Source organism: Leptonychotes weddellii, chromosome 1 (genome assembly GCF_054177405.1).
Source record: "Leptonychotes weddellii isolate Sample4059 chromosome 1, ASM5417740v2, whole genome shotgun sequence".
In the NCBI taxonomy this organism is placed as follows: Eukaryota; Metazoa; Chordata; class Mammalia; order Carnivora; family Phocidae; genus Leptonychotes; species Leptonychotes weddellii.
The window spans coordinates 143,506,746-143,528,699 of NC_138369.1; the positions used below are offsets into that span (position 1 = coordinate 143,506,746).

Consider the following 21,954-nt stretch of genomic DNA (forward strand, 5'->3'; position numbering starts at 1 on the left):
AGAAAGCCAGTTTCTTCTACACCAATGGTTTTCAAATTTTAGCACACTTCAGAATACCTGGCACACTCATTCCAAACGCAGATTCCCAAATGGCTTCTTGGAATATGTAGCATTTATAAACAGAGCAGGTAAATGTGATGTGGTCCAGGATCCATACTCAATAGGAGTCCATTAACTCTGAAAACTGCCCACTCAAGAAAATCAGAAACCATGTATCTTTGTTATTTTCATCTGGCTATACATCAGATATTCCTTAGTTACTGTAGTCCTAGAAGTCTTACCCAAGAAGCTATATGATAAGGCATCCCAGGAACGTTGAATAAATGTAGAGGATTCCTGCTAAATTTGAATCTAGTAAAAATAATTCAGGGAAGGTGAGATTAACTATAAGATATAATTCATCATCAAGACTGGGGCACTGCTGAGAGTGAGAGGGGGCACTATTATGTCAAAACAATAGGCATTAAATTAATTGGAACCATCCCAAGCAAACCAAGAATCTGAACGAAAAGTCAGACTATTATGTATTTTTATATACTCAATACCATGTTCCTAGTTCAAAAAAATCAGTAGGTTTACCACCTGTTTCATTTTATTTTGACAAGTATTTACAAGGAAGAAAAAACTACTTTTATTTGCACAAAGTCAATCCAAAATGGGGATATAGCTCTGAAGTACTAGAAGAGAACACTAGCTAAGTGACAAAAGATCTGCATTCAAATCTCAAAATGCCATTTTGTAGCTATGACCTTGGATAAGTTATTTTTCTTACTTGGGCCTTAGTTTTATCATCCGTAAAATAAGGAATATCCACTAAACATGCACTTTAGAATTGTCAGTGGATCAAATGAGGTAACAAACACATTTGAAAGTATCTCATAATAGCTGGAAAGTGTTTTATATATACATACATATACGGAGAAAATAAATTTGAGGGAAAACATTGCAAGATATATCTTCTTACAGTAGCTACAACGATATACTAGATGTTTACAGATTGTTTTTGATGTAAATATTGCCTCATTGTATTTCTGGGAAGGATGGGGTTCTAGATTTCTCAGCAGCCACAGGATTGACAGTGAGTATTGTTTGCTCATCAATAAAAAAGAAAACAATACCATTATCTTCAGCATCTGCAGAATTGGAGAGTACTTCAAAAGTACAATCCTACTACATTCTCACTACATTATCAGTTACTGTGTTAAGTCCTCGGGCCCTATCTTTAGACCCAAGAATGGCAGGGTCAGCACGGATAAAGTCTTACAGCCTGATTTTGTGAAGAAAGCATGTGACCAAGTGCCAGGACCTTAACAAAGTAGGACTGGCCCAGCCACTAATTAACCATGGGATCTTAGGCATGATGTACTTATAAAATGAGGGAGAGTCTAGAGGATCATTAAAGACCCCATAAGCTCTGACATTCTATGATTCTACAAGTCTCAATGACTGCCTTCTTGAGTATTTTCCTACTCTTTGTCATAACAGAAAAAAAACACAAACAGATATAGATGTTTTAAATATCAGGATACATTTAAACTGATACACAGATAAAATCTTTCCTACATGGAAGTGAAATCATAGTTGTAAACAAACTAAGAAACATTTGTTTTACAAGATAATTTGCCATAGGACCATGACCTCAAGGTGTTAGACAAGATAATTATTAAAGGCCTTATAATTTCTGAATTTTTCAATTCTGAGACATTCTTGGCATTTTAAGTGTCTAGAAGACTGCCTTCCTTCATTTTTGGATATTGTCCTCCACATTTTCCAGTCTCTTGTCATTATAGAAGAAAACATTCAGCATACAATTACAGAAATAGCAGTTTTAAATAGATTTAAAGTAACTTCAAGATACATTTACACTGAAATATACAGATAGAGTCAAAACACTCAGTCTCATTTTCATTAATTTATGGAAACAAATATGAACCAAGTAACATCTTACATGGTAACTGAATTTAGATTTTTTTTAACTAAAGACATGTACAACACTTACAGCATTTACACAATACGATTTTCAAAATAGGTTTTTGACCTCTAAGAAAGTTCCTACTGACAAGCTTTAGATGGCAGCTTAGCCCAGTGAATATTAACTTTGTCATAAGAAGCATCTACGTACAGTCCCCCACACCCTGCAGCATGACAAAGTGAAATTAAGAAACTTTTAAGGCAGAAAACAAATCCTTCAAGTGTAAGGTCCAATGACAATGTTAACAAATGAACATAAGATCTCAATTATTCAACTGAGCAAGTGACTTAATTTACACATTAACTCATTTCTATTTCCTGATTTCTGATTCTGGGAATATTTATGCTACACCTACTGTGCAAGGCATGGAGAAACATAGGAGGATCAGACATGGTCCCAGTGGTGTACTGGTAAATGTTTAACAACAAGTTCTTGGGAAGAGAAGCCCTGACTTATAACATTTACAAATTTCTATGGTGTAAATACTCCCACTATGCAGATTTCAAGCTATGAACAATTTGATCACTGGCTCACAAAATTCCTGAAACTTCAACAGTCACTTCTCACAAACTATTATTAGCTAAGCTCCAACACACCACTGTATGGTCCACACCCTCAAGTCACTCATAATCTCTTCATGGGCACATATTTAGAGGCCAGAGAAGAATGGGGAAGATAGGGATAAAATTTAAGTATTTCAATTATGTATTTTGTAAGCAGTTTTAAAAGTTAAAAGGAAAAATAAAACCTGGAATTTTCCTACTTGTTTGCTATTCTGCTTTTCCTCTTACATTGATTTCAGGAAATTAAAATGTAGCCTATATTGGGTGACAGTAAAGGATAAGTGGAATAAGAAGGAAAAAGACAAAAACATCCTAAGAGATGTGCTAATAATGATGTTTACACTGGAAGAAAATGCTTACTAAGATAGGGGCAAATATAATGTAACTTTTAAAATTTAAGCCCTTTCAGTTCAGCTCTAAGTCCTGAAGATTTGTCCTATCCTCTTTGGCTACAGCTTTGATGAGATTAGCTAGCTTCTTTTGTACAATACTAAAGAGCACACTGCTTACGCCACTCACACTATCAGCTCATAATAAAAGGCAAAACTAAATTCTGGAACCTGATAACTGAATTTCCTTTGCAAATCACTCCCTTGGATCAGATCTTGGGCAAGTGCCGGCTGGGGTGACCTGGAAATTCTTCTGGTAACAAAACATGGAGTCTGCAGGTTGGGCATGTCCCCTGTTGCATCAGCCAAGGTCTAATGCACTAAGGAGCAAAAATATTCATGTCAGTCTCTCTGATTTAGCCTAGCAGAGGCAATTGTTACTCTATATAATCAGTTACCTTATCTAGTAAATTGCCAAGCCAACTGCTGCAATAATGGCACCTTCTCTGTGATTCACTGAGTAATATAGCTGGTAACAGAACACCTTTCAGTGAGTTCACTGGATTAGGATCCTTTCCCCAGTCCCAGTTTTCAGGATGACTTAGCAAGTCTTCCTAACAAGGAGGCTGAGGAAACCTGCTACATATTTTTCCTCTATTTTATTATATATTGTTCTCAAGTGCTTATGGTGTTTTGAACTTAAAATCCCTAGATGATGGATACACTTTTCAGATGGCTCTTTGGTGACAATGATGGTACTCTTGGGCTATGAACTATCTGTTATGTCATTTGCTTGAATTCTTGGGCTATGAACTATCTGTTATGTCATTTGCTTGAATTCTTGGGCTATGAACTATCTGTTATGTCATTTGCTTGAATACTAACTCTCCCAGAACAAATCAATTTTACCTGTATAAATAATGAGAGCCAGATCAGATGAGAAAGGATTAAGAATAGGCACTATATAACTGTAACCCTAAAAAGTAACCTGAATAGGTTACCTGCTTTCTATTCTATGGGCAATGGCAAAGAATAATAAGTTTCATGAAACATTTGTCTTCTAAATGGGTAGGACTTTAACAACTTCAGATGACTAAGTATCTTTCCTGATCTTTTGGGATTAGCCAGTCTGTGTCTATTTCTTCATATCAGAGTAGATAGAAAATATAATTCTGTACTAGGTATCACATATCTTTGAAATCGTGTTTTACAGATATGGCTTGAATGAGCTGGCTACTATTCACTTCCCTGAGAAGACTTTCTTATGTAAGATTATCTTTTCCTGGGTCAAATTACATCTTTGCACCAGAAGACTTGGTTCATAAATTGTGTATCAATAACATTTGCACAGCAACAACACCAGGAATTAATCTATATAAATGCCAAAAATCAACAAAAGATATGCCAGTCTCATATTTTTCTAACATTAAAACTGAAACCTGAGCATCTAAAGAGCAAATATAAGAGCCCAGACTGTTAAGGTAAATCTTATGCTTTATAATGGTAGGGAGCCATCAGTACATGGAGACAGGACACTATCCATTATTTATAGCAAATCAAGGTACAGTGACACTGTTGCTAAACTGCCACTGAATCGCTATGTCAGTTAACATTCCTTCCAGTTCTAAGGGAACTACTCCGTATTATTTCAGACTTATCATTGTCTCCTCTTTTCCTGTAAGGTGTATGGAGATCTGAGAAAGCACAGCACAAACTGGGGCTAGGTATGGTGAAAACAGGTGTAAGTGTTTCTGTGTGGTACTCCAAAGCCCCAAGTTATAGTCTGTGGAACTCATGCCACAGCAATATCTGATGATACATGTATATGATTTCAAGTAAGGCAGCATGAATCTCGCTTAGTTGATTTAACGGCAAAATATTCAAAAAGATAAAAAGAAAAAAGAAAAGCTAGATTTTCATTACATACCTACTGGTACTGTTTGAATCTTTTTTTTTTTTTTAAATGTTTTATTTATTTATTCATGAGAGTCAGAGAGAGAGAGGCAGAGGCAGAGGGAGAAGCAGGCTCCCCGCCTAGCAGGGAGCCCGATGCGGGACTCGATCCCAGGACCCTGGGATCATGACCTGAGCCGAAGGCAGACGCTTAACCATCTGAGCCACCCAGGCGCCCCTGTTTGAATCTTCTATTATCTAAATATATTAACCTGACTTTGAATATTGAGGTTTCAGGGTAGTGTACAGGTCATTTTTCTACTATTTCATATTACTTCTCTATATTAAACTGACTTTAAAATGACATTTAATTTTTTTTTTTTTTTATTTGCGAGAGAGAGAATGAGAGACAGAGAGCACGAGAGGGAGGAGGGTCAGAGGGAGAAGCAGACTCCCCGCTGAGCAGGGAGCCCCATGCGGGACTCGATCCCGGGACTCCAGGATCATGACCTGAGCCAAAGGCAGTCGCTTAACCGACTGAGCCACCCAGGCGCCCGACATTTAATTTTTTAATTGAAAAAATAATCAGTAAAATAAAAAATAAAATAAAAAGGTAAGTTTAAAGGGTTACCTGAGAATGGAATTTGTGAGCACAAGGCAAAACAGAGAGGTTTTCTGGAGAGAGATTCTCATGACAGATCACACAAGGCTCTTCTTCCTCCTCCTCATCATCCTAGGAAAAATACACATAAGGTTCAACTCAGCTCATTTCTTTTTCTCAAATTTAAATGTACTTAGAATCAACAGTTTTAGTCTCACCAAATTATTGGCTCCTTCCCATGAGGCAGGCCCTTGTGAACTGAGGGGCCTCCAGGCTGGTTTTGGGGGTTGGGCAGTATTAGACTGTGGAGGAGTGTGGCTGGGTGAAACACAGTTACCATTTGGTACAGATTTTCCTTGGCTCTGAAAACAAGATTATTATACTTCTTTTTCCAGAAGTGTTCTAACACAGTGAAAACTAATAGAACAGCACAGAAAATGGGGTACATGGGTACAGTGAGAATTAGCAAAAGGGTAAAAGTCAATTAGATTTGTAAGAAATCTTGAAACAAAATGTTAGCAATATCACTTGTATACTCAGAGCCAGATAAAGGAAAAAAAACATTATATGCTCTTTTAATTAAAATTAGAAAAAAGGTCTTCTTTTAGAGTCAAAGCAACCTAGAAGAAATTTCAAGAGGGTCAGTTTTATTCTAGAATGATCAGGTATTATTTCAAAAAGACTTCCAATGTCATTTGTTAAGTTGAATTGTTAATAGACAATTTAATGTGATTATAGGTTATTGATTTATAGACACGTTATGAAGATAATTAAGACCACTCACTACTACACAGAAGGGCAGGCAGATAAAGGCTTTTTGTTTTTACCTGTGATCTCTTGGGGTCAATAAATTGGGAAATTTTGTACACAATTTCATCAAATGTCAGTCCAGATAAGGACTTCCCATGAATGTCCTTCAATTTCCGTAAGAAATCCGTAAGCTCCTTCCTGGAAGAGATCCAGGAAAGAGCAGTGGTGATTTTTCCTACTGCCTTGAGAGTGTGCCCCCTACACAAGATACAAAATCCTATTGATATGTAGCAGCATATAGATGTGGCCCTTTGATCTCTGAGCTAAAGTCTATCTACATTTATCTTATACCAAAACAAAAACTCCTAAAGTTTAATATTCTTTCCAAAAAGAAAGTTTAACTGTTTTTGAAAGCTTGTATGAAAACTGAGTGTGTTACCTACTTACTTATGTACTGAGCTCTTTTACTGTGTCTCTAACTGCTTTTACTCAGGAACAAAATACTCCTTCTTAACTACGTTACTATAGGTCTGTCTCTCTTCTGTAAATAATTTTACTTTTGTAAAACTCAAAGATTACACAGAGCAGAGAAGCTAAAAGACACATTAAAATATTTCTAGGTTTCTTTAACACGCAATTAATTAATATGTTCTTTTTCAATTCCACTATCACAGACCCTTGACCCAAAGCCTCTGAATATATTTTTGGTAGGATAAAGCAGAATGCAATATTTTCTTTCCCAAATGAAGTGTCAGGTCATCAGCCTTGTAAAACTACCTTTGATTTACTATTCATTTTATACATATATATATATATAACAAACGTATTACAGTTCTTTTTTTAAATTTTATTATGTTATGTTAATCACCATACATTATTAGTTTTTGATGTAGTGTTCCATGATTCATTGTTTGCGTATAACACCCAGTGCTCCATTCAATAAGTGCCCTCTTTAATAACCATCACCAGGCTTACCCATCCCCCCTCCCCTCTAGAACCCTGTTTGTTTCTCAGAGTCCATAGTCTCTCATGGTTCGTCTCCCCCTCCGATTTCCTCCCCATCTACTCACTATATTTATAAAACCATAATCTAATCCTGAAGCATAACAATATGTTCATTAAATAAAAGTGTTAGGCTTCAAGTGTAAATATTGGTTAAAAACTAGAATTATTTCCTTGAATATAAAAGTAGAGATAAAAAACTTCATTTCTGGAGAAAAATATCTTTCTGCTAAAGTCAGCACTGTGAAAAGCACAGTAAAAATCATTATTTCTTGCATTTAACTGTGTTCTCTAACAAAAATTAAAAGCCTTAATAAAATTAAGGAAATAGGAGGGTTAAACCTGGTGTTTGGGCTTATATAGCATACAATCAACTTAAAATTCACTTTGGAAAGAGGTTAAGATAATTATTGCAGCTGGTGGCATTAAAACTGGATAGGTTTATGACTAGTTGTACTTTTAATAAAGGAGCAAACCTAAATTTAAAAATCTTTCATAACTTAAGACTAATAAATTTAGTGAAGAGGTTTAGCATTTATATTGAACACTATTTCTTTAAATTTCATTTTCCTTACTAAGGCCACACTAAGGTTATATATTTGTGTGTTTGTGTTTGTTTCATTGTCCTAATTATGGTTATGGAAACTGTAGTGTATGATCTGTACTCAAACTAAATAAAAATTATGATACCTGGTTTGTTGTGGAAAAGCAGTTTTCAGCCTGTCTGTAATCCTCTCCCAATTCATCATGGGGGGATCACCTCCCAGACTTGCACTGGGAGACACAGCCTCTCCCACAGGTGCTGGCACAGTCCAGGCTATACCAGTCATCTGTAAGGAGCACAGAGTTATAACCCATCAGCTTCAGTTATTAGGAAGTAACATTCCATGACAACATGGTATTTCCATACTTCAGAAAATGGGTAGAATGAAGAGAAATACTGACATATACATTCCCCTTTTAGATTTTTATTTAACTAGCACAATATTTATTATTTATAATTACCCCTATTTTTAAAAGGGGACATGTGAGTCTCAGTAATTGAAAATGTACAGAAATACAGGGTGTTTAGTGCTATTATTTTAAAAACCTAGAAACAACCTAGTCTGCTAATTATAGCACATCTAATTAATCCTTTAGAACAGATCTATATATCTGAGTGTGAGATGTCCATGAAATATTTCATTTTTTTAAAAAGTCTGTGGTATACAGTATTTATGGTATGACTCATTTTTATATTTTTAAAAAATATATATGCATAGAAAAAGGTTTCAAGTTATAAACAATCTGTAAACAGTGATTATTTCCTAGGATTCAATTGCAGGGTAATTTTGCTTTCCAATTTGTATATTTCTATGTTATTTGTTTTCTAATTTTTCTAAATATAAAAGTAGTTTGTGCTAAATTTGAATTTTCAAAGAAATAAAGATGAGAATACTACTAGAATGTCTGCCCAATGTCTCATGAATGTTTCAGACAAAGGTGGTGTGGAAGTTGTAGTGACACTCCGAGCCATGAAACCATCAGAGTTTTGCCAGATGTTGGGGTAGTTTCTTCTTAGAAGCTTTAAGATTCTAATTATTATCAGCAAGTGAATATTTTCACCTGGTTACTAGGATAATTATCAACATGACAGACAGCTTTTACCTAATGTTCTACAGGTTATTTTCAAATATAAGATTACTCATGAAAAATTAGCCATGACTAACAGCCACTGAAATAACCCATACAAAGCCTACTAAGTCAGAGGAGAATACTGCCCAGAAACCTGGGTTTGCCTCAGTATCAAGCTTTTCTCCAGGAATCAGAAAGTAATCTTATTAGAAGGCTGAGGTACTTTAAAGTTTTCAATAAAGTTTTATATACATAGCTCCTTATATAATGGTGCAGGTGCAAACCACATGAGCAACATTGTGGTATCATGGGTATAAAAAGATGTGGTATCAGTTAACATGTTAAGGCCTATATACATATTTCTTTGCAGAGACAGCCTCTACAAAAATAAGTCCATCTGACTATATATTTCAAAGGGAGACCGTTTATAGGTACAAAAAATTGACTAGAATGTGTTTATGGAAAAGTCAAGATTAGAGAATTTTTCATTAATTATATTTAACATCAGTTTTTAGGAGAAGATTTTTTTTAAATAAACGTTTACCTCTGCCAAGATTACAATTAATAATCCTAGTCATTTAAAATTTCTCTATTGCCTCTTCAGGTTTGGATAAGGTTTATGTGGCTAATTGTAGCTAGGAAGATTCATAACTTTATAGTATAATATATTCCAAGATGATGCTATTTATATTGTGTTTATAGATAAAGCTGAAACATTGTCCTACTATACCTGTGTGTGTCTATGTTTGTGTAAATAAAATTTTTCTTTAGCTTTGTGGCATAATTTTGTTCTTTGCTTTTTAATCTACCCAAACATGCTAAATATAAATGATCTATTAAAAATGTCCATTTACCCTGTATTGTTGCCTATTACAGAAGCAAAACTATAAAATCGTATAAGGATTGTCTACTATAAAAATGTATTATTGTTGTATCCAAAAACTGATTATCAGTTAATGAAATAATATATGTAATGCTCCTAGCACAGTGCCTCAAATGGAACTATTCATTCAATGATCAGTTTTCCTCCTTCCACTATTACCACCACCATCACCCCTTATCAAATAAATAGAAGACATTCATTCAGGAAGTCTACTGTGGTGATAAAACAACAAAGAGATCTGTACCAGGGGGGCTCTAGGCTGGCCAGGCGCAGAGATGACTCCAGGGCAAACAGCAGGCATCTGAGGAACAGTGAGTATGGGTCTAAAGAAAGATTCTTTCACAAGGGGTCTTCCCAAGAACTGCTGCATCTAAAATAGAAAAGGTTAAAAAAACAAAAACTCCACACATTTATATATTTATATAGGCAAAGATCTAAACTCAGAACAATGGTTGGGAAGAAAAATACCAATCTGAAATCTAGACACAAAGCACTAGCAGTAGAAACGGTGTTGTCATCAGTTAAATGTATGAATATTTGGAAAAGCAAAGGACAGTCAAATATACTAAAGAACACAGAGAAGTTGGTTCTAGTCTCACCTTCTTTCCACCTAGCTAGGTAACCATGGATGCCAGGTTACTAATCTATAAAACAGAATGTTAAGTTAGGTGATTTTTTTAAGGTTCCCTTCCAACTATAATAATATAGGGCTATGCAAAGGAGCTCCTTAATGAGTACTGGCCACGTTGATGAACAATACTCACAATCAAATTCCACTAAAGAACCAAAGTTGCCTTTAGAAAATATTACTTTCCCTGATTATGTATTGGAGGGAACTTGTACCACCTGATGGAGTTTTGACTTTGTTTAGCTCCAATGAGAGTAGAAAGCTGAAGTGGAGTGGGCCTGGGGCATAAAGCCTCCTACAATGACTTGTAGACACATGCTTGTAGGTGTTACTGCACCTCCTAGGGGCTTGTGGAAAGCTAGCCCTTCTTAGCATCTACCAATGGGATGGATACCTTACTGACTAGGCTACAGAAGAGGACAGATTAAGTTTCTACCATGTGCCAGATCTAGCACTGGCATAAAGAAGTTCAACTATTTTTTGAATAGAAAAAAAAAAAATGAACATCAGCATAGCCCTTTTAAGTAATGATACTAAAACCAGTAGCTGAAAGCTTAGTGGGGAAACATTAAAATCGATACGTGAGGTTGACATTTCTTATTTAATGTTACAAAAGAAAGACCCTGTATACATCATTGTCTATAAAGTACTCTTGCTAAAAATATTGAACCTGATTCTAAGCAACCCTCTAGATCTAATGAACAGTTTATAGGAAACAGCAGAACATGTACAATGACATCCCAAGGATGCAATCAAATCAATAATGTGTGAAATTAAACAAGAGAAATAATTTTTTAAACAAATAAATGACATAAATAAAGGAGAGTCAGGTAGCTGTTACAGATTTAAAGAACAATCAACCAAATGCAAAGTATAAACCTTATGTGGATTGTTTTTAAAAAAATTTTTTTTTTTTTAAGATTTTATTCATTTATTTGACAGAGACAGACATAGTGAGAGAGGGAACACAAGCAGGGGGAGTGGGAGAGGGAGAAGCAGGCTCCCCGCGGAGCAGGGAGCCCGACGTGGGACTCGATCCCAGGACCTTGGGATCATGACCTGAGCCGAAGGCAGACGTTTAACGACTGAGCCACCCAGGTGCCCCTTAAAAATAAGTTCTTGAAAGTAAGAGTAATTATAACCAAATTGGAAATATTGCAAACTAGGTAAGAAAGACATTTTCCAGACAATTGGGAAATACAAACTTTAACTGGATATTTTAATTTTCTTAGGTAAAAAACTGGTATAATAATTATATCCAATAATAAGAGTCCTCATCTTTTAGGAATATATACTGACGTATACATGGATGAGATTGTATGATATATACTTTAAAATATTCCAATAGGAAGAAGAGGATGACATGACATGTTGATAATACTGAAGCTGGCTCTCTCGGTTCACAGAGGTACTATTCTATTTTTATGTATGTTTCAATTTTCAGAACGTAAAATTTTCAAAGAATGAATGGATGGTGGGTATGAGTCAGTATTCCTGCTCTCTTTGCAGACAACTATTACCTAACATTTCCTTGAGGATTAGATAGCCAGGGTACAAAAACCAAGATATAATAAAACATAAAAATACTGGGTTAAACTGGGAGGAGTACCATTATTTCAGACTTCTCAGATTAGACTACTATACATTTAAAGCCTGGTGACTATTCCTTAGACTACTAGGATCTCAGAGATAGATGGATTTTCTTTCTTTCTTTTCTTTTTCTCTCCCTTCCTTCCTCCCTCCCTTCCTTCCTTCCCTTTTTCAAGTTTTTATTTAAATTCTAATTAGTTAACATAGTGTGATATTAGTTCCAGGAGTAGAAATCTAGTGATTCATCACTTAAATTCAACACCCATAGATGGACTTTAGTAGCCAGATCATCTAGTATAACTTCCTAGTTTATACGTGGGAAAATAAGTCGAGAATAGCTGATTTTCCAAAGACCAACATAGTTATTCACAGAGTTAGGACTTAAACCCATTGTTTCCATTGTAAAAAACCACCTCAATTTATGGTGAATATCATTGTTACATTTCTAGCATTTGTGCTCTCAAACTATTTCACTAATGTTCAATGGTCACTGATGCCTGCACTTTAACACAACTGTTAGCTTTGCTCAAGCACAGCAGTGACTCTGGTTAGGAAGCATAAAAGATGTACCTCTCAGATGTTAGCAGAAGGATGCACAGAGCCAAACTGCCAGTGGGTTTTGCCCTTGACTAAACCCATGTAAGCCCCATCAAACATAAGAAAGCCGCCAAAGTAATGATCCAGAGGTCAAGGTTTAACTACATATGTCAGCTATGGAGTTATCACTGGTATCAGACAGCTTCTGCTGGTCTGGTTTCAAGAAACTCTAAAAAACATCTCTGTTTCTGGCTTCTGAGTCTCCACAGCCATTTTATATTTAGAGTCATGGGAGAGTTTAACTACAGCCAAAAGGCAGTAGTTTGAATATGGGCTGAAGGCACAGGGTTTCTAGAAATTGTACCAGAATATGTGTTACTTTTCCTGTAGAACTACGGAGACTCTTTGGACTTCTCCATCATTTACGTAATACATTCCTTATCAGGGTAGTTGGCTATGATAAAGTTCCAAGCTTAGAATAATAATGTCCATAATGTAGTGCTCCTATAAAAACTGAACTGACCAAAAATACAATAGGCAATACTGCATTCTAAAGACCATGGTGTATAGCATATAATGCTTTTAGTTTCGAATTCTGCTTTTGAAACACAGTGTAACTCCACACAATTCACATAATTTTTAAGTTCTGATACACTCAACTATTTACAGAAATAACATTTTCAAAGTTCTACTACAAGCAGAAGTACTGATGGCGAAAAGTGATTTGCTGCTAAAGATCTCACATCTTTCTCCTTTTCCTATTCCCAGATCTGTTCTGATAATTAAAATTATCACCTAATGATTCTATCCTAAAAGTTCTTGGAAAGCTGTCTGAATTTACTGGATTAAGGTACTAAGTTTCCCAGAAGGATAACATAAATAGTGTAACAGAAAGGTATCTGGTTGAGGCTCACTGATTCCCAGCAATAAGTAGGGAAGAGGCATCAATGGAAGCTGTTAAACGTAGAATAGAAGATAAAAGTTAAGGAAAAGAATGTCAAAAGTAGAAGTGAGGGGTGAAGTTTAGCCAGCTGGGTACTATACTGAGATGTTTTAGTCACTGGGGTAACTGGAGCGCTTGGTAATTCTGCATATTCATCAGTTTTCTCCCACACTGCAGGTGATACTTACAGGATAAAATGAGAATACATTACCTCTTTACATACCAAATGCATCACTAAAATCCAGTGATACACCTATGCCCTGGCCTCAGCTAAGCCAGCCAACTAGTTATAGCATCTGAAGATAATACAGCAAGAATGGACGTAATTACAAACAATATGCACAACATGTGCCTATTCTATTTCGAACACACATTAAACATACTGAATATTCACTGTTTTATAGCCCTTACCATTTCAAGATAAAGATGGCAATTTTTCAAAATGTCATTATTTCTTACCAGTATCTCAGGACTAGGTGGTGGCGGAGGAAGTTGGATTGGAGGCAGGGTACTCAAGGCAAACCCTTGCTTCACCTTGTTAATTTGTTCATTGTACTGTGTCTAGTAGAAGAAGAGAAACAGTATTTTAGAGCAAAATCAACTTCAAAGAAATAGCATATGGGAACACTTGCTGTAGTTTTTAATAATAAAACATAGTTATTCTCAACCTATTATGTCAGGAATAACAAACATAACAGTTTTTGACATAAAAATAATTCTATAACACACTATCCTCAAACGTAAATAGTTGTATCTTTAGAAGTATCTGTTCGTTGGCAAGATACAAAGAGACATAATTCACAGACCCTGCGATAATTCCTCAGTATTTCCATAATTTTCAGACCCAAATTGGGAACCAATCATATAAAGTGAATAGCATCTAAAGATTCAAGAAGCTATAAGTAATATACGGGCTGATAAATATGGGAAAAAAGTATTTGTAACCAAGAGTTGAGCTACTTGCAAATGTTCACTGGAGGAGAAATTTTAGGGAATATTCACTAAATACCCATATTTTGTTTATTTCAAAGTTATACCTCTAGCTTTCTTCAGTACCACATATACCTTTGTTTTATTCTCTTGGATTTTGCCAAAAGTATGATTCCAATCACTGAAACTTAACAACATGCTTTCAACATTTTTTGGCACTGTCCCCATTTTACTTTACAGTATTGTTTTGTAAACAGCCCACAGAGACTGAAAAAGAAATGCTTAAGAAACAAAACATTTAGAAACTCCCCACAGAAGACATGTCCTTGAAAGAAAACAAGGACGGAGAACAAGGGGCAGGCCAGAACTCTGAATAAACCCACCATAAGTGCTAAGCATCACTAAAGACTGAATAAGAAAGAGTCTGGGAGGGAAACAGTCAAGACCACCAGTGGAAAAGCTAGAAAAGAAGGTAACGCTTTGAGACAGCGGTCACAATTAAATGTCATTATTTTAGTAGCAGTGTTGTGAAATCACAAAACAACGAACATTATATATTTACTTTTTTTTTTTTTTAAAGATTTTATTATTTATTTATTTGAGAGAGAGAGAGCATGCACATGAGCAGGGGGAAGAAACAGAGGGAGAGGGAGAAAGAAAAGCAGGCTCCCCGCTGAGCAGGAAGCCCGATATGGGGCTTGATCTCAGGACCCTAAGATCATGACCTAAGCCGAAGGCAGATGCTTAACTGACTGAGCCACCCGGGTGACTTTAAGATATATATTTACTTTAAGATATAAATACAGAAATATCCTAAAGCCAAATGAAGAAATTAATAAATATTTAATGGGTTACCTCTTTAGATTACCTTAAGCAGTCCTAATTTTATTAAACCAATAATGAATAATTTATTATTTTGTATTCTGAAAAAATTATATAAAAGTTTAAGATTGAAAACTAATGCAGGTCTGCTCGATCTTCCTTTTAATTTTATAAATACATAATTACTCAGACCAAGTTACAACACTTATTTTTGACTAGAGCAGCATCACCTTTGGAATTTGGAAAATTAGGTGTGAAGCATGGAAATAATTGATCTCAAACCTTAAAAAGGCATAAACTTTAGTAACTGAAAAAAACAGGTTCTTCCCTAAATTTCTCCAGTAATTGTTGTTAGATGTTTTCTTTAAGTATATACCACCTACAACATTCAGTTAATTTACTCCAGAGATACTTCACCACTTACCCTGAGAAACGCAATCTTGTTTCTAACATCTGTTACGATGGCATTCCAACTCTCTACTGCAGCCTTTAATTGAAGTGATTCCAGATTGCTGGTGTAGGAAAGGAGACACAAGAGAAAGTTCTTTCTTTTTATATACCACATAGGTCTCCAAAAATTTCCATTATATTCTTTAGCATATATGTAAATAACATAAAACAAAATTACCTCCATCACCAACAATTACCTCAAATTGGCACAAAGTTGTATGGAAGGGTTTGTTATTAAAAATAAAACAAAGACTGGGAACATATAAGATTTCTTTTTTCAAGAGCAAATATAACTTCTGCTTCCAGAACATCAAGTGTTCTTCTATCCTGATAATATTTTTTTTAGGACATATAAAACCTTTACACAGGAATCCCTCCACTGAAGTAAGGAGGCAGAGAAGGTCAAACAGAGAAAGTGCCCTAGCCATCCAATGCAGGAGCATTCTCAAAGATGCTGACTCCTCTTGGAAGCAGGTTTTGGACTATCTTCACCATAACCCTAACAACACAGGGCTGTGGCTGGCCTATCAGCTCTTCTGCAAATTAGAAAAAGATATTCCTTATGGGAGGGCAAATCAGAAAGAAGTACCTCTTCTGCAAGGATCAATTAGATTGTTGCCTCTATGCAGTGCCTAAATTGCACAAACACAGCAGCTCTGCCAAACATGCCCACCAAATGACTTAAGTAGGAACAGCTTTGAGGTGTTTAAGGTCTGCCATCTCTAGAAGAGAGATTTCATGAGGCCTTTCAAAAGGCCCCGTTATAACATCCCCACCCCAGTATCACCCAGCACACCAGCTTTAAAAGAGCAGAACAAGTTATCACTGAGATCATCTTATACAAAGAGGCTTGGTAATATTTTAGTTTATAGTGCCCCTTCTCCCTCTAGCAAGCAAAGATAGACTGATCACTTACAACAGTGCTTCCCGGACCTGAATGCACATCAGTATATCCTGGGAATCTTGCTAAACATCAGAGATTCTGATTCTTTAGAATTGAAGAATAATGATGATCATTAAAATGATAATCATTAAAAAATAATGATGCCTTGGTCCCAGAAATTCTAATTTAATTAATTCAGTATGAAGATATAAAATTATAAATTTAAGGATAATCTCATGCAACCTGCCTGATATTTGAAAATCACATTTATTATAACACAGCAAGAAACTGCCTTTACCATATGATTTTAGGTGTTAATACTGATTTTTCCCTTTTGTATTTAAAAATCAAGCATTAGAAGAGAAATTAATTAGAAAAAGGTTTTCCACTTAGAATCCACCCTGTTTTGTAAATATCTGGGCTTCATGCATGTTTCTGAGATTTTTTATCTACTTCACTACAGAGAAAGGGAAAAATCTGTCCGCAGCTATTACTGTACTCAGTAGACTTCAGTGCTTCCGCAGAAGCAACCAAGTAAAAGCAGCAAAGTGACTAAATGACTTTGGAAGTTTAGAAAAAATAAGGGTTTGTCCACTTCAAAGACTCTGATGTCATACATGTAAAACACAGATTCTGTTCAGCCTTAAAGCCACTTGTATCTCTGAGATGAAGACGCATTAAGGAAGAGGGAAATGGTACCTTGCCGCCATGTGAGTCACCCTGGCAAGCTGACTGAGGCATTCCTTTTCAGTCTGCTCTAGATGAAGCAAACCAAAATCTCTACGACACTGTAAGAAATACACCTACAAATTTTGAGAGAAAGACAAAGAAGTTGAAGATGCCCTTGTAAATGAACACATCCTTTTCTCAATCATTTCAAGGAAAGTTGAAGCTATTTTTCAATCTCTTCCAGCACCTGAGCTTCCTGACCAGCCATAATACATTGTAAAAACTCTGATTAATTCTACAATTCTTTTTTACTCAATGGTTACTGGGTTAGTAAACATTCCAGAACATTAGTTTTCAAACTTGAACATACCCTGGTATCATCTCAGACTCTTTAAAAAAAGATGCCTTGGTCCCAGAGATTCTAATTTAATTGATACCAAGTGCTGCCTGAGGAGTGGGATTTTTAAAAGTTCTCAGGTAACTCTAATATTCAGTAAAGTTTAAGAACACTCCCAGAAGTCCTGCTATTTGCTTTTTTTTTTTTTTAATTGATGAAGGGGTAAGAAAATAATCAGACCACGCCAGGAGGACCACCTAAATGGGCCTTGGGAGGTCATCGAGTCTGTCTCCCCATAGCAGGAATTTATTCTGCACCATTACTGTTGCATGCTCACTTGGCCTGTTTTTTCTCACTAATCACTCAATATTTGCTGAAAATAGATTATATTCTTGGACAGCATTAAGTGTTTCTAAAATTAATACTGGAAGTAGAAAGAAATGTTCTGACTAAAAGTAGTGAGACACAAAATATACAAACTTGAGCTCTTAACGTAATCTGAGGGTTTTGTTTTTCAGTTATAGCTTGCATTTTACTAATCTCCAGGGATTTTTGGTTCAGGTATCATTCCTTGATTGTTGACCTCTGGATTCCCAAGCATTGTGCTAAAGAATACAGCTTACCCATGACAGATGTGGGAAGGTTTATATAATCCTTTTAATGTTAGTGAGCTCTCTAAAAATTTGAATCTTATTGTATATCAAGTTTGGTTATCTATAAGTAAAAATTACATACATAATCATATATCTTTTGGAAGAGACCCTGGCTGTGGTGTTCTTAGTTAGCTTAGAAGAAACTGGATGATATTCTGGGGGTCTAGAAAGTAAGTTGGTTTTTGAAATTGGGAGTGTATGATGTGTATGTGCTTTGGGAAGATCTATGTAGAAAGTAACAAAGAAAGGAGATGTCCTCTCCAGCAGTAAAATGTTATTCTTAGAAATCTGGCTTAGTGACCTGGCTTCATGAGAATTTTCCCAAAATGTATGTATTTGCTATACATACTGAAGCAGACCAATTTCCTGAAGTCATTTGGGGAAAAACAACATAAGATCATCAACACTGAAGTAATCATGTACAAAATTCCAATGAGTCAAAAAAAGCACAAAAGTTGAAGCTATGTTCTTCTGGCTGGTCCTAAGATGACTTATTTCTGTTCATTTAGAACAGTCTTTTTTCAGTTCTTTAGTATACTAGTACACAAGCAAAACTTCCCTCCCCAACCCCATTTCTCTCTCTTTTTTTTTTTTTTTTACCTCAGCTGTTAAAGCTCTGCTAGTTTCTGCATTCAGTTTGTTTAAGTATGTTTTAATTGTGCTTTCCAGATTATGCTTCTCCATTTCCCACTGAGATCTGAAATATATGATCATTAAAGAGTCAGCAACATTGCAGCAAGGACAGACTTTTCCCCCTTATTCAGGAGGGAGAAAGATTCAAGCTATTCAGTGAGTAAGAAATTTCTTGTAAAAGTTTACAGCATATAAAAGCAAGAGAAGACATTACTTAACCCTTACTGTTATCTTTTACTACCAAGAGTATGTTTTAAAGTTGTCAATGTAAGGGCTAGGATTTAAAACTTGGCTTTGAAATAAAGTTATCTGAGGATGAATCTGAGTTCTGAAACTTAATAAATGTGAAACCTTGGGCAAATTCCTTAACTTCTCTGTATCTCAGTTTCTTTACATGTGAAAATGAAGAACACTGTATTATTGACCTCAAAGAGCTGTTGCGAAAACACATTCAGATAATATACATAAAAACATTTTGTGTTTAGTACATATTAAGTATTAAATAAATATTAGCTATTACCATTAAATTTCTCATAAAGTTTCTACAAGCCTTTCTGTATCCCCGAAATAGCAACTACAAAGGTTTTTATCATCCCTGCCCTCGCTGCATTAAAGCTAAATTACTGCATTAAAATGTTGCACTGGTTATCTCAGTATCTCAGCTCACATTCAACACCTTAGAATGAAAACAAATCCTACAGCTTAAAAATGAGAGAGGGAGATGATAAGGACAGTATTTATGAAGGACATTATAGAGAAAGGTTACCTATCAGGTCTCTCTTTTTCCTATCCCATTTCAGCTTCCTACACCTGAGGCCCTAACTTTAGGGCATACAAACCAAATTATGTCTTTAAAGGAAACAACTGATTGGAAATATAATATTGTAACAGGGACTTGTACAAAAGCTATCCTCAATGTTTTATTAGAAACACTTGGATGCTTGCATACTTGACAAACATTTATGAGAAGTTTGATAAAACAATATATTGTTAATACCACTATGGCCAGAGTGTCTTGAGGGAAAAAAATATTCAAGGACATATATTAATTCAACCAAGAGGACTTATTATGCCATTGAATACTGCTGCATAATTGCTTATGAGAACAAGAGAAAAAAATAAATTAGACTCCATCAAAATTAAAAACTTTTGTGCTTTAAAGGACATCATCAAGAAAGTAAAAAGACAACCCACAGAATAGAAGATAATATTTGCAAATCATGTATCTGATAAAGGACTTGTATCCACATGCATAGAACTCTGAAAACTAAACAGAAGACAAAGAACCCAATTTAAAAAATGGCCAAAGGATCTGAATAGACATTTCTCCAAGGAGATACATAAATAGCCAATAAGTACTCAAAAAGATGTTCAACATAATAAATCATTAGGAAAATGCAAATCAAAACCACAATGATCTACTATTTCACATCCACTACAATGGGTAAAATAAAGACACGTAATCCAACAAGTATTTGTGAGGAGGTGGAGAAATCAGAACCCACATCCATTGCTGGTGGGACTGTAAGATGTGCAGTCACTTGGAAAAGTTTGGTAGTTCCTCAAAAAGTTAAACAGAGTTTACTGCATGTCTCAGCAATCCCACTCTTAGGTATACACCCAAGAGAACTGAAAACCTTATGCTCATACAAAAATATGCTTACAAATGTTCATAATAGCATTATTCATAATAGTGAAAAAATGGAAACAAATCAAATGTCCATCAACTGATGAAAAGATAAATTGTGGTGTATTTATACAATGGAATATTATTTACCTATAAAAAGGAATGTATACTGAGATATGCTACAATATGGACATACAATATAGTAAGAAGTTAATCACAAGAGGGTACTTACATGATTACATTTATATGAAATGTCTGGAATAAGCAAATCCACTGGGACAAATAATAAATGAATGATTGCCAGAAGCTAGGGGAGGGGAGAATGAGGAATGCCTTCTAATGGAACCAGGATTTCTTTTTTTTTTTTTTTAAGATTTTTATTTATTTATTTGACAGAGAGAGACAGCGAGAGAGGGAATACAAGCAGGGGGAGTGGGAGAGGGAGAAGCAGGCTTCCCGTGGAGCAGGGAGCCCGACGTGGGGCTCGATCCCAGCACTCTGGGATCATGACCTGAGCTGAAGACAGATGCTTAACGACTGAGCTACCCAGGTTCCCCTGGAACCAGGATATCTTTAGGGTGATAAAAATGTTCTGGAGCCAGACAGAGGTGATGGCTGTATACCTCTATGAATATCCTAAAAGCCAATGAATTGTATAATTTAACACACTGAGTTTTATGCTATATGAATTAGATCTCAAAAAAGTTATTAAAAAATTACCTATAGGCAAAAATATGTGAATCAGAATAAAACTCAGCCAATTTCATAAATCAGTCACACTTAGCAGTATTGATTAGGGCAAAGAGTTAAGAACACATAAGCTCTGGTCCCTGCCTCGCTTGTTGTGGGACCATGACTTTGCCGATCTAATCTCTCCCAGCAGTTTTCTAGGGCAGAGTTAAAGTGAACATACCCCCCCATCAATTTGCCTAGGACAATTCCAGTTTGTAACTATTGTCCCAGTCTAATTATTAATGCTCAATTTGATGCTCAAAAGTACACCAGTTTGGATAATAAATTATATGGCTACCCTGGCCAGAACATGCTGAATGAATATACCTAGAGTTTCAGAGATGTATACTCAACCAAAGCAACAGCTAAGTTTGTACCTTTTCATGGAAAGTTGCTCTTTAAGATTCTTGATTTCATTATCTTTAGCATGGCTCTGACGCTGTAATCTAAGGAAAGATGAAAGTGATAAATATTAGAAATTATTTGTCATTAATACAGTCAGAACAGCTCCCCTTGTAGCTAGGAGGGACTAAGTATAACCATTTTGGGCCACAAATATTGAGCCTGAAAATAATTAGTCTCCTATACCTAGTCCTTCTGGAATTTATCTTTTTTTTTTTTTTTTCCTGATGTCTGATTTACTGACTTCCCCAAGAAGGTAAATACTAAGTTCTAACCCCATTAATTAGAAGCCAAAGAGAACTTGTATCCCCAGTTCAAAGACTTAGAAAAATATCTTTAGTCCTTTGTACTTTAGTTTACCCACAAGAAAACACAGATGGTATGTTCTGATTTCCTAGGCCTGTGGTAGGATTGAGAACTTCAAAACTTTTCTTACAAAGTTATTATATCAAGTCATATAAACTATTAAAGGGTTAAGGTCTGAAAGAAATCAGATATTAAATATAGAAGT

The 21,954-nt window shown here is 35.5% G+C and overlaps 1 protein-coding gene across 18 annotated transcripts in view; it reads right to left on the bottom strand.

The window, feature by feature from the left end:
- Window positions 1–574: 574 nt before the first annotated feature.
- Window positions 575–21,954, bottom strand: part of DZIP3 (DAZ interacting zinc finger protein 3) — a 97,568-nt gene continuing 76,188 nt past the window's right edge. For 14 of the 18 annotated variants that reach the window (XM_081797398.1, XM_081797361.1, XM_081797397.1 and 11 more), the window contains 11 exons: window positions 21,419–21,487; window positions 18,650–18,746; window positions 17,090–17,193; window positions 15,482–15,569; window positions 13,765–13,866; window positions 9,852–9,977; window positions 7,801–7,940; window positions 6,186–6,306; window positions 5,577–5,720; window positions 5,389–5,490; window positions 575–3,244 (listed from right to left, as the gene is read on the bottom strand). In XM_081797398.1, coding sequence (XP_081653524.1) covers window positions 3,134–3,244; window positions 5,389–5,490; window positions 5,577–5,720; window positions 6,186–6,306; window positions 7,801–7,940; window positions 9,852–9,977; window positions 13,765–13,866; window positions 15,482–15,569; window positions 17,090–17,193; window positions 18,650–18,746; window positions 21,419–21,487 — 1,204 coding nt within the window. In that variant the 3' untranslated portion in view covers window positions 575–3,133. Of the gene's footprint in view, window positions 3,245–5,388; window positions 5,491–5,576; window positions 5,721–6,185; window positions 6,307–7,800; window positions 7,941–9,851; window positions 9,978–13,764; window positions 13,867–15,481; window positions 15,570–17,089; window positions 17,194–18,649; window positions 18,747–21,418; window positions 21,488–21,954 lie in introns of those variants that run through there. The other 4 variants (XM_081797408.1, XM_081797404.1, XM_081797399.1 and 1 more) reach the window with 2 other exon arrangements.